The sequence below is a fragment of the Zingiber officinale genome, chromosome 4B (assembly GCF_018446385.1).
Source record: "Zingiber officinale cultivar Zhangliang chromosome 4B, Zo_v1.1, whole genome shotgun sequence".
Classification (NCBI taxonomy): Eukaryota; Viridiplantae; Streptophyta; class Magnoliopsida; order Zingiberales; family Zingiberaceae; genus Zingiber; species Zingiber officinale.
This window is the reverse complement of record NC_055993.1, coordinates 134,083,824-134,096,061: the sequence shown is the minus strand read 5'-3', so window position 1 is coordinate 134,096,061 and position 12,238 is coordinate 134,083,824. Positions and strand designations below refer to the sequence as shown.

The 12,238-nt window shown below is 35.1% G+C and overlaps 1 protein-coding gene across 1 annotated transcript; it reads right to left on the bottom strand.

The window, feature by feature from the left end:
• Nucleotides 1-3,442: 3,442 nt before the first annotated feature.
• On the bottom strand, nucleotides 3,443-9,199 carry LOC121976859 (14 kDa zinc-binding protein). Its single transcript, XM_042529246.1, has 5 exons — nucleotides 9,034-9,199; nucleotides 5,407-5,464; nucleotides 4,833-4,922; nucleotides 3,836-3,953; nucleotides 3,443-3,748 (listed from the first exon to the last, which is right to left on the bottom strand). The coding sequence occupies exons 1-5, from the start codon at nucleotides 9,090-9,092 to the stop codon at nucleotides 3,681-3,683; spliced, it is 393 nt and encodes a 130-aa protein (XP_042385180.1). The 5' UTR covers nucleotides 9,093-9,199; the 3' UTR covers nucleotides 3,443-3,680.
• Between the last annotated feature and the right edge of the window lie 3,039 nt (nucleotides 9,200-12,238).

The window sequence follows — 12,238 nt, the reverse complement described above, 5'->3', positions numbered from 1 at the left end:
AGTCCAAGAGCAAAACCATGAGGGCTTAGGCTCAAAGTGGATAATATCATGCAATTATGGGGATATCTAAATTCTTTTCGATCCTACAAATTAAACATTAAAATTTCTTTATGAGGCTTTGTCTAAGGAAGTGGTTGTTGGTCCAATAACCAAGAAGTTCTTTTTGGACATTCATTAAAAAAATATATTATATTTTTTAAACTTAGAAAATTCTTAAAAGAGTTTCTTTGTTAAACTTAGAAATTTTCTACTTTAAATTATTTTTACTCAGAAATTATTTTGAACATGAATCAAAGTCTAAATTTTTTTTTAAAATATTTTTTGCTGAGAAATCATTTTGAAAATGCCGCACTTAGAAAATCCTTAAAATTTCTTTTCTTAAAAAATTCTTAAAGATAATTTTGACTTAAAAATATTTTTTTACAAATTATTATGAAAATGGGTTATATTTTAATACTTTTTACTTAGAAAACTTAACAAAAAAAAAAGGGTGCCTAAAGTTAGAATTTCTTTTTAAAGAAATCTTTTAAAATATGTTTTCAATCAACCTAGAAACTGTTTCAAAAGACTTAGAATTTTAAACATGTTTTAGCCTAATTTTTACTGTGATCAAAGGGGAAGAGATAAAAACAAGTTTCAGGGGAGTTAGAAATATTTTCAAATTCTATTTTAAAGTTTTGAAAAATGATATTCTCATTTTTGTAAAATGATATCGTTTCAAAAATTGGTATTATAAGCTAAACTTTATGTTGTAATTTTTTTAATTGCAAATTTATGCTTATAAATGTTAGTTTAGTAATTTCTTCAAAATTACGACTTGTCTGTTTTACCCTAACTTGAACTTGGGTTGATGCACATCAAAAAAGGGGAGATTGTTGAACCCGTGGTTGTTTTGATGTGATCAACCAAGTCATGTTATGTCCTGTTTATTATTTGATCCCTGTGTCTAAGTGTGCAGGAGCTTAGGAGCGCAGGAAGTCGAGCGGAAGACGCAGCAAGCGAGAAGGACGACACGGGAAGGGAGCTGACAAGCTCGGTGCGTCCGAAGGACGAAAGAGCTGCGGAAGAATACGCCGGTGGATGAGAAGAACATGCGCGACGTTCGGGGACGAGAAGCCAGGACGGAAGCATGCTCAAGGAAAAAGCCGGGAATTGGTTCGGGTGAGCCATATTCCGGTTGGTCGTAATCACCCAAGCTATCGAAGCATCGGAAGCTAAAATAAAGTCAAAAGGAGCTGGAAAGTTAGCTGGAGGCGCCTTCAACTAAGTGCTGAAGGCGCCTATGCTGCCTGCAGGGTTGGAGGCGCCTCCATCACATTGAAGGCGCCTCAGACCCAGTCTGAGGCGCCTTTAAGTGCATTGGAGGCACCTCAGACCCAGCCAAAGTGGTTGTTTGCAATCGGATAGAGTTTTATCCGGTTAAACCATTGGAGGCGCCTTGAACCCCTTTGGAGGCGCCTTCAACACTCGATATAGACTTTTCAGGAGCTATATAAAGGCTCTGGAGCTAGGAAATAAAGATTCAACTCTGTAACAACATCCTAGCAACTTCTGTGCTCTCTCATTGTGTAAAAGACTTCTCCGCCTTCAGAGAAGGAGACTTTTCTAGTGCGTTTTCCCATCGCTTTGGATTAACAACTCCCTGGGTTGTAACCAAGTTAAATTCTAGTCTCCCTTTTATTTCTTGTTATTTCTTTTATTATTATTGCTATTTTTTTAAGTTGAAAGTCTTGAGGGTATACCTTGTTTTGCAAGTAATTCACCCCCCTCTTGTCGGCCCCGCTGCACCAACACTATCAACATCCACCTCCACCTCTAAGGGCAAGTTTGATTTTAATATAGCCCCAGAGTATGGTATAGCTAAACTGGATGGTAGACTTGTAGAAATGATCAAATGGATAAAGATTGATTTCAGATGAGGCTGACGGAAAATGCCTTTCCACGTAATGGCTTATTCAATTTTCTGATTTACCTCTCTATAGATAATTGTAGGGTCAATCATATGGGGGAGCTAGGGGTTAGCGTATGATATTTTGCAAAAAAAATTGATTTTGGTCTAGCCTCTAGATTATGGTACAGTGGTAGGGTGTCTTCTCAAAATTTTCCTTGAGGGTCAGTTTACTTGGGAGAGCGGAAAGCAAAAGTAAGGAAAAGTTTTCGCAGTGAAAAAGTTTTCGTCGTTTACTTCATTAAAATTTTCAGATGGAAGAGAAACATAATTCATTAATAGATAGTTTTAGAGCTAAAATTGATCATCTCAAAATCTGACAGAAAACTACAAATGAAAAAAAATGGCACGTGTATCATTTTCATTCACAAAATGATGTATAAAAAAAAAATGATGCATATACTCAAAAAATAATACATATACCTTTTTTATTTATAAAATTATATTGCATATATCCACTTACTTTATCAAAATAAATATGTAAAGGAAAATATTTCTTCTCGTCTCTTCCTCCTAAATAATTTTTCATCATATATTCCTTCCTCATGCGCCCTGTAGAGTAACCAGAGCATGAAAGGATTAGAGATGGAAAATGTAAATTTGAGAAAACAAATGGATAATAAAAAAAAAAAGGCAATAGATGGATTCACCATCTAATAAAAAATCCTAAATAATCTGGATCTAAACAGATCAGTTTTATCCTTCTAAGATTGATTAGGGATGTCAATCATTGAGGAAGAGTTGTTAACCTCTAATTGATATGCACATTAGGTTAATTTCATGCTAAGTGACTATCTTGAATTATTTTTGAAATTGTATGAAATAAATATGCCATGTGTTAATTTTTTAATGACTTGGTAGAAAAATTGAATGCTTGTTTTTAAAATACTTGGTGTAGTAAAGCATGAAAACAATACAATGTGATATATTAAATATGTTTGCACTTCTTAATTTAGTATAATTTTAAAAACCCTAATGATTAAAAAATATATATAAGACAATGCTATTAGATTTATTTTCAATTATTATGCCTAATTGACACATTTTGTTCATCATGTTATAAAAATAATTAACCAAATTAAATAACATCGAACTTAGAATGACCGATTCAGTCCCATGAAAATTTTTTACCGACTACCAAAACAAATCGAAAAAATACATATGAAAACTCATCCTAAGAATCAACATTCTCAGTTGTTCATCATGTTACATCTTCCATATTTACTATAGTTCAAGAGGATATGTCGACAAAAAGACCCTGTTAAAAAATAACTAAAGATAGACTTAGCAAAAGACTAACTAAACATTCTACCGATCGAGTCAATTTTTACCTATTCATATGTGCATCCAATTCATTTACGAGAGCAGACCTGCCAGTTTAATCCATTGTTGATGAATGCAAACCAACCACAAGATTTCTTGCATCTTCCATTGGCACTAACTATTCTCCCAAACAACAATTGTGAAAATGACTAGAAACCGCACAAGAGAATATAAACCAATCCTGAACTACGTTCAGGTTTAAAGATTCGGTCATAACTTACCACTCGAAAAGAAACCGAATACAACATAAAGTTTAAATCCAATCAGTCACATGGAAAAAGTTGGTCCAAGTTTTTACTTCTGCAGAAGCAGCAAAGCAAGTCTCTGGAGGGCTTGCCTACAGTGCAATTTATGAAAATATGCGCAAAGACTTGTGTTCCAATACAAAACAAATGAAGGTGAACGTCCTTTAGCCAGGAGGCCAGTTCATCTGTCTTCCACCAAGAAGATGAATGTGCAAATGATACACCGATTGACCTAAAAGAGAATACCAAAACGGAGTCAGCTACGATGAGTGCAAAAACAAGAATCTCAGTCAAACGTGATTCTGGAAATGATGCATACATCCATTGGGACCATCGTTGATGACAATCCTAAAGCCCTCTTCAAGTCCTTCCTGTTTTGCAACAACTTTGGCAATGTATAGGAGGTGGCCAAGTATCTCTATGTGCCTCTCCTCAGCCTTTTTTGACATTATTTTGGAGCATAATTAATGTTTAGTCATCATAAAATAAAACACACTTATTAAAGAGATTAGACTGATAATTGCAAAAGCGTGAGTGACAAGATGAGTACATGTATCTTATCCAACTTTTACTCAAGACTAAATCACTAATACATACAGATCCCTTACATTACATTTAATTTCGTTACATCTTCATTATCCGAAACCTCATAATCAATGGATCTTAACCACAACTTTAAATTTATTAATCTTCAAATATTTCATATCATCTTAATATATTTTTTTTCTTCATTAGTTGGAATTACAACAACTTCATTTCCATTTTTTAAGTGATCTTACACATCCATCTCAACCATCTCGCCTATATAGTACATTAATGTTATATGTGCTGTTTCTTAGTTTCTCAACTCTAATTCATAACAAAGTATGATGAATTGCATCCTAATGTTATAATCTTTTACACTTATATGAAGGGGCAGAAGCTGATCACATAAGACCCAAAAGTTTCTCCAATTCATCCACCAGCTCTATAAACTTTGGATGAGTAATATGTTCTCATTGAATTTAGACTCAAACAAACATAGGTGGCAAATTTTGCTCTTTTATTTTGTTAACATCGATAAAGAAATAACAAGATAGATCTCATGGTGCCGAACAAATCAACTTGTATGGTCATAGATGGGTGTTAAACCGTTTAATTAACATGCTAGATATATATGTTTGATGACCAAAATGTTACAAGTATTTACAACCACACATTGTTGACGTGTTGCTTTGAGTAGCTATTCATTATCAGTAAGAAATATTCCCAAATGAAGTGACAAATGATTGTTCTTTTAATCCAAAAAGACAAATACAAAGGAAGGCATTTTGTACCTTTGATAGCCCAGTCAACCCATCTTTAACTTTTGGAATGATCAAGATATGAGTGGGAGCTTGTGGAGTGATGTCTCTGAATGCAAGTGCCTAAGATTCAAACCACAAACCATCAATAGCATGCCTACCAACTACAGATAAATGTTCATTAGTAGTCATAGTAGTCGTTAATGAGTCTCCTAATACAATTGCAAGTTAAAATTAGTCATTGCCAAATATCAACTAGTTCCAGCAATAGGTATCACCGCCAGTACATATTCTCAGTACTAGAATGGAATCAGACAAAAACCAATACCAAATAATAAGACTGCAGAATTAGTTTGGATAGAACCAACCAACCAAGTGCATGGGTTCATCAGCAAAAATTCCATGCATATAGAAAGATGATTTTGGTGGAATTAGAGATATAGTTTAAGAAATTAACTTCCAGAGATAAATGAACCAAGCACTATTCTGTTTGGTCCAGCACAAGATGAAAATCAAAAGCAAAGAAACTATCGAACTGTTGACACATTTAAGAACACAAACATTGGCATACATACACACACAAAGTGCAGGTTGAAATATATTTTACCTTGTCATCCTCATAAACCACAGTTGAAGGAATCTCTCTCTTTATGATTTTGTCAAATCTGAAATAACAAATTCAACATTGAATTTGATTAAAAATCAATCAACTACCACAATATGAATGATTGTCTTAAATCCCCATGATCAGAATGGCATTGAAACTCATAATTGTTCATTAACATTTGTCATCCAAATGGGTCATACAAATACTTCAAAACCGAGACAGAAATCAACCATGTTTGGAAACAAAACTATTTCTCCTTTACACAGTGATCCAGATGAAACAAGATTTGTAACCAGCTTGAGACAGGATCACTATTACATTAAAGCATACTTATCTGTACCATATTAGCAAATATGATGGCCTAAAGAATGGGATGAGGCTGGAAGACTAAAGAATCTGGGGTAGTTCTAAGTATGGAACTTTCACTCAATATAAAAAATAATAATAGTAAAGACAAAGATTATGATTAACCAGTAGCAATTAAGCCTTAAGTTCTTTAGTGGTAGTTAAAGCTCAAGATCTGCTTTTTCTTATCCACGTGTTTGCAGATAGTTCGTTGTACCAAAATTTTGACATCATAAAGTGTGCTTTCAGGACCCTACATTAAGCCTATAGTGAAATGGAATATAAATTGAGGGACAGGAAGATTCTAATGGGTCCAACCCTACTACTTGTTTTTTAACAGACTGATGATATAGACTCAAATTTTCCCAGTGTAATTTTCCCTACTGTAAAGTGGTGTCCATAATTTCATTCAGCGCTTCAATCAACGCAGACTATCTTTTTGTGTAAGAACACATAAAGAGAACAAAATTTACATTCCACAAGCAAAAAAAATCCCAAAAGACACCTGTATTACGACATAGTTGGCATAGATGTATGAAAGCGCACAATGTAGTCAACCTTTTACACTATACTGGTGTGTCCAGTCTCAAGGACCAAATGCAGTCAACCTTTTTAAGTTATACTGGCATGAAACTCAGTGTGTCTGATTTCAAAGACGTACCAAAGTTACAGTCTTAGATTGATAAATTTTCATCATGTAGCATTCCTCAGATATTGTTGGACCGTTGACCATAGTTGTCAAAGTAGGTATTATAATGGACATTGGGCATTTAAAAAACATTGGTAACAGCAAATTATTTTGAAAAAAAAATAAAATAAAATAAATTTGGTTGATAAATTGGACAGATAAGTGATACAAAAAAGCATACATAAAAATTTTAATTAATTATGGAATTCATAATGATAAAAATTATTAGTCATACTATGTAATATTATGATATATCAGTAATAATCCTACAATTCATATAAAGTCATAAATAATAAGATAACTGTTACTTTGCTGTTATATAATTAATGATAAATATTAATCTGATTATAATTAATGCTAAGAGTAACGAATCATTCATAGGAAATGAAAATCCTCATTGTCTTCTCAATCACAATATAGGGGAAAAGGGAGCACGATACCTCTCTAAATCACAAAAAGGATGTGAGGATCTCATATATAGAAGAGTTGAGAATTTTCAAAGGAGAAACTGATTTAGCATTGTTACGGACCAAACCCTTAGCAGTTCTATTGATCGAAGCCATATGAGGATTTTTAGCTGTTTATTCTTCTACTTGAGACTTGGCTAATAGGCTAGGGAGCTCTTTCAACTATGGTCACATCTTTCAGGCCAATGATTAATTTGTAATCTCTTTCAACTATGGTAGTTAAAGATTGAGATGGCCAGACATTTGTCAGTTTTAGGCTTTTCCAGCCGATCTCAAAGACATTTTTTAAAATCAGATGTTAGGATCATGCAAAATTGCTTTGACTAATTCACAATCATATTCCTCAGCATTTTTTGCCCAAAGTTAGAGCCAATAAAAATTGAAACTATGAAAGGTTCTTCCCTTCCACTGTCTAATGTGTGCATGTATACTGTAATAGACTTCTACCCCAGTCTCACTATCCTATGGTTCCATAGTGGACCAACCCTTGTGCACATCTTGCATCTGATTTAGACCATCGTATTGCTCCTCGAGAAGGTCCTCAAAAGCATTCCACTTCATAAAGGTCTTCAATATGAGTGAAAGGAGCTAAGCATAAAAGATAGCTTTTATGAACAATGCTAGAAAATTAGCTTGATAAAAAAGCTCATTAATGCTTGTCCGCTACAAAAAATAATAACAATAATAAAATAAAAATAAGCAAGATTAGCATATTTTGATGTTTGAAAAGAAGATAATAAAATTTGAGATGTATTCATCAGCGAAACTTTTTTAGTTTGCCCTGATCTGCCTTTTGGGCTTTAAGCCTTTAACGTTTTCTCATTCAACTGAAAAAACACTTCAGCCGACTAAAGAACTCATTCAATCGATTGTATCATCGACTATGATCATCCTAATGATGGTTGAGTCCTCCTAGATTGAGAACTACCCACTCCCTTTCTCTCCCTTTGAGTACAAGTCTTTCCACACTCAACTCACAAAAGTTCGGATATGCAATTTCTTCACCACAACGCCATCCCTTGTTAGACTTCTAGTCCCTCATATGCACCCCCAAGCCCTTGACTCTCTCTATGTGTCATCCTTCATACTCTGCCTATGTAGTTCGCCTCACAAACACAATTGCACTCTAATGCACCTATCTTGTGGTTCCTTGAATGTCCTACACCATCCTTCTTCAATCTCCACAAACTTTGAGCCATCAGGTATCCATCGACCTTGGCCGCACCAGGTCGCCTCCATGTGTATTTCTCCAAGACCTACGTGACTCAAATACTCATATAAAATTCAAAGATAATCCTAACTTAAACACTTTGTCCAAGCATCAAAACCTATGATCGACCAACTTTGGCTGCACCAAGTTATCTCCAAGTGTATTTCTCCGAGTCTTACGTGACTCAAGTACACACACCAAATACAAAGATAATCCTAATTTAAACTCTTTGTCCAAGCATCAACATCTATGATCAATCCCAATCACCTAGGGGAAGATGCATCAACATAAACAAAATGAGAAAACTCTAATTCAAGTTTATTTTCGCTCTTCCAAGAGAAATTGAACTAGACAGAAAACAAAGAATATGGGGAATGAAAAATGATTTTTGTAACTCCTTTGATGATATAAGTCAAAGCCTTTAGTATCTACCCATTAGTCATGCTCTCCAGCAACTAGTCATACTTGGCTTTCAGGGAAAGAACATTTAAAGACAAATCTCTACGTATCATACTATAGATGACTCTCAGATAAAGAGGAAAAGGGACATTATCAGAGTAGTAAGCCAGGTCCGTCCTATTCTTCAAGCGAATCGCCAGCACGATAACAGAAAAGACTGTCAATTTTTTATAAAACAGCCAGAATCCCTGTTCTGATCCAGGTAAAAAAGGCACGATTAATTACACTAAAAGACAGAACTATCACAAATAGCGGAAAGAATGTCCAAAAATACATTCTCCCAAGGGGACGGAAGAATCATTCAAGGAAGGAGAATCAGGTCTCAAATCTGTCAAATACGGACAAAATATCTATTATCTACAAACAAGATGCTTATGAATAACATGTAAACGAAAATAAATAATCGCTAAAAAGATTTGCAGAAGGAGTTGAGAGAAGAGAAGAGAAGAGAGACTCACATCGTGGGAGCATCGGTCGGAACAGCAGCCAGAGCGGCCTCCTTCTCCGAAGTCGCCATGTCTAGACGCGAGTGAGTTAATGATTTCCTCGTCGGTCTCCACTATAACCAGAACTAGGGCAGGACAGTGTTGGATGATTCCTTAGCCGATCTCGCTCTGAGTTTACGATACTGCCCTTGATTCTATAAGGAATCAGATTTAGTTGACAAAAAATAACTTAAATTGAAAAATAATTTAAAAAAAACATAAAATAAAGATTAAAAATTTTCCAAATCTCTAGAAAAATTTTAAACAATATTTTTTAATATGAAATTGGACACTTACAAGTTTCATTCAATAATTAATATTTAATAATTAATTGTAGATCTTTAAACCGATTTCAATTTAATATATTAATATCATATTAAAAATAATTAAATAGATATTTAATTAGTTTCAGAATCTTAATCTAACTCGGTAAAAGATTAAAAAAAAACTTAAATTATAAAATACTCTAAAATATAATATAAAAAAGATTAAAAATTTTCTGAGCTTTCGAATAAAATTCAAACATATTTCATGAGTCTGAAATTAGATTGTTATAAGTTTTATTTAATAAACTATAGATTTTTAAATAAACTTCAATTTAATATGTTATAAATTTTATAGTTCGATTTAATATATTATAAATTTTATAGTTCAACTTAAATTAAAAGTTATCAATAGATCCTATCTGATTTTGTTCCTGCTACAGTTCGACCTATCTAAATAATCCTACTTCGATTCCATTAAAAAATTATTCTTACACGATTTAGGATGGATTCACTGTTCTGAATCGTAATATCGTGTCACTGTTGTCATCGAAGGCAGTTCAGGGAGGCCAACTTTTACACAGCGGCACCCATTTGTAAATGGCTTAAATCTATTTATCCATAAAAAAAATAATTAAGAAATACATCTATTTATGTTCGTCTCTCCTAGATTACAGTTTACTCTCTCTTACCCAGACGCCGCCCCCAGTGATTATTTTAGATCGATTTTATTAAAATTCAATTCCAACTATTACCAAAAACATCATACCATCCTAAAATTAAATTTAAAAATACAATCAAAATCGATGGAATTTAAATTTGAAAACTTTTAAAAATTACAATAAAGAACTTTGCCTATCATCTGATTTTTACTCAACGAAATAGAATAATAAGTTGTATAAAAATATGTTGGATATTGGGGTCTTAAATGGACCAAAACGATTTAGAGGAAGGAAGCCATCAATTGTTGAAAGTCGTAATTGACTTCAAAATTGAAATCTACGATTCGCGTAGATAGATTTACATTATTAATTTGCTCAAAACCGATTAAGGGTGAATGAGAAATTAATGTTTAAAGTCAGCCCAAAATAACATTTATTATTCATTAATAAAGTGCATGGGAGAATAGTTCCACATCGAAAATTTTCGATGTGTATTCTCTACTTATTAATGAAGATGTGTTAATGGAGTTAACACAAAAATAAAAGGACAGGTGACCCCTTAGCCCAGGGCGAGCAGGTGCTCGCACCTGTGAGCCTGCCACGTGCGCAATGGGCGCTTTGTAGGCGCACTTTGCACGTACGCATCGTCGCGAGGAGCATTGAGGAGCTTAAATTTATGCTCCAGGTGACATTGCAGTGCCTACGTGGCACTCGGGTGACGTGTCAGGCTCGTACCTGACGTGGCAGTACCTATGCGGCATCCTCGTGTGCAAAGGGAGATGACTGGACAGTTGACTTAGGGAATGGATGGCTACCGTTGATCAACGTTGATCAAATAGGTGTGATGCGATCTAGAGCGTTGGATCGCAAAGAATAACGATCTGACGGCCTGGGATGAGACTTGATCTGAAGCATCGAATCAATGGATCCAGATCCGATGGCTGATGACAATAGGCGGGATCTGAGGGTCACAACTCCTCAGATCTGATAGATGAGATTGAAGTGGGCTTGGTGAAGGTTTACAACCCTTCAGAATAGATGATCTAAATCGATCCAGCTCAAGGAACACATCCACTCACCCAAAGGACACTCAACCTCTTCTTTCAGTATAAATAGAACCCTCCAGATGATGGAATACTCACTCAATCCTCTCTTCTCTTCCTCAAGCATTCATCTCATCTTGTGCATTCAAGAGTCCAAGAAGTCTACTAAAAGGTTCGCTGGTCTCGGAAGTCGGAGTGCTACGATTCCGAGACGTTCGTCGTCGTTGTATCTTGGGAACGAATTGTAACAATCCGTTAAGCACCGTAGCGGAGCAATATCGTTTACGGAGATAGTGTCGAACACTAGCCTCGACGATCAGTTTGCATACTCCAGAAGCTACCCGGGGACAACAGAATATAGTGGGATAAACTTTATGGGATAAAGTTTAGTGGTTGGTGTATAAAAATTGCAAATTATTTTCCTTAAGGACACGTATAAACAAGATCTTTATCATGTTTTCTAAAATTTGACTGATTTTAAATGAATTTTCAAGTGATAATTCTTTTAGCCCATTTTTACATTATCGTCCCCTCGGATGGGTCTAATGGATAACGTATGAGGTGTTGTCACTATGAGATATGGGGTTCGAATCTTGACAAAACCGAGGTAAATGCATCCCTTATGTGTTAGTCACTATTCCAAAGACTAGTAGTCGCCCGTGATTTACCTCTTCCGTGTTGGCGGACGGATTGGCGGGAGTGCTGGGGGCGAGCGTATTCGCCTTTTGCCACCTTGATTAATGTATTATCACGGGATGGCGGACACGCAGGGACGAACCGTAGTCGCTTTTTGCTAGCTTGATTAATGAATTATTGTCCCAGGACTATGGTGCAGTGGAAAGGTGCTAAGTTATCACCTACGTATCCATAATTCGATCTCCAACTACGGCTCATTTGTAGAGATTTTTCTTCCAAATGAGGAGCACAACCATAGGATACTAAGCTTCTGGGCCTTGCATAGATGTTGCTCAAGTCTTGGGCTTCTGGGCCTGGCATAGATGTTGCTCAAGTCTTAGAGTCAATTTCAAATAGATGCAAAATACATCGTTAGATGGTGCATACAAAAGGTTACTGTGGGAGTGCAAAATGCCCCCATGATTTACTTGCATATATCTTATCTTGAACCGGCGATACAAAGCGACTTGGAGTGACTGATATCACATTTTGCTCTAACAAGAAGTTTACTCAAGTCTCGGGGTCAATTTCAAAT

Excerpts from the sequence above, each read along its gene's own strand:
- LOC121976859 (XM_042529246.1), bottom strand. The coding sequence starts at position 9,092 with ATGGCGACTTCGGAGAAGGAGGCCGCTCTGGCTGCTGTTCCGACCGAT. Across the intron at positions 5,465-9,033 it reads CCGACCGATGCTCCCACGAT|ATTTGACAAAATCATAAAGA; the intron begins GTGAGTCTCTCT and ends TTGTTATTTCAG. Across the intron at positions 3,954-4,832 it reads GGTTGACTGGGCTATCAAAG|GCTGAGGAGAGGCACATAGA; the intron begins GTACAAAATGCC and ends ATGTCAAAAAAG.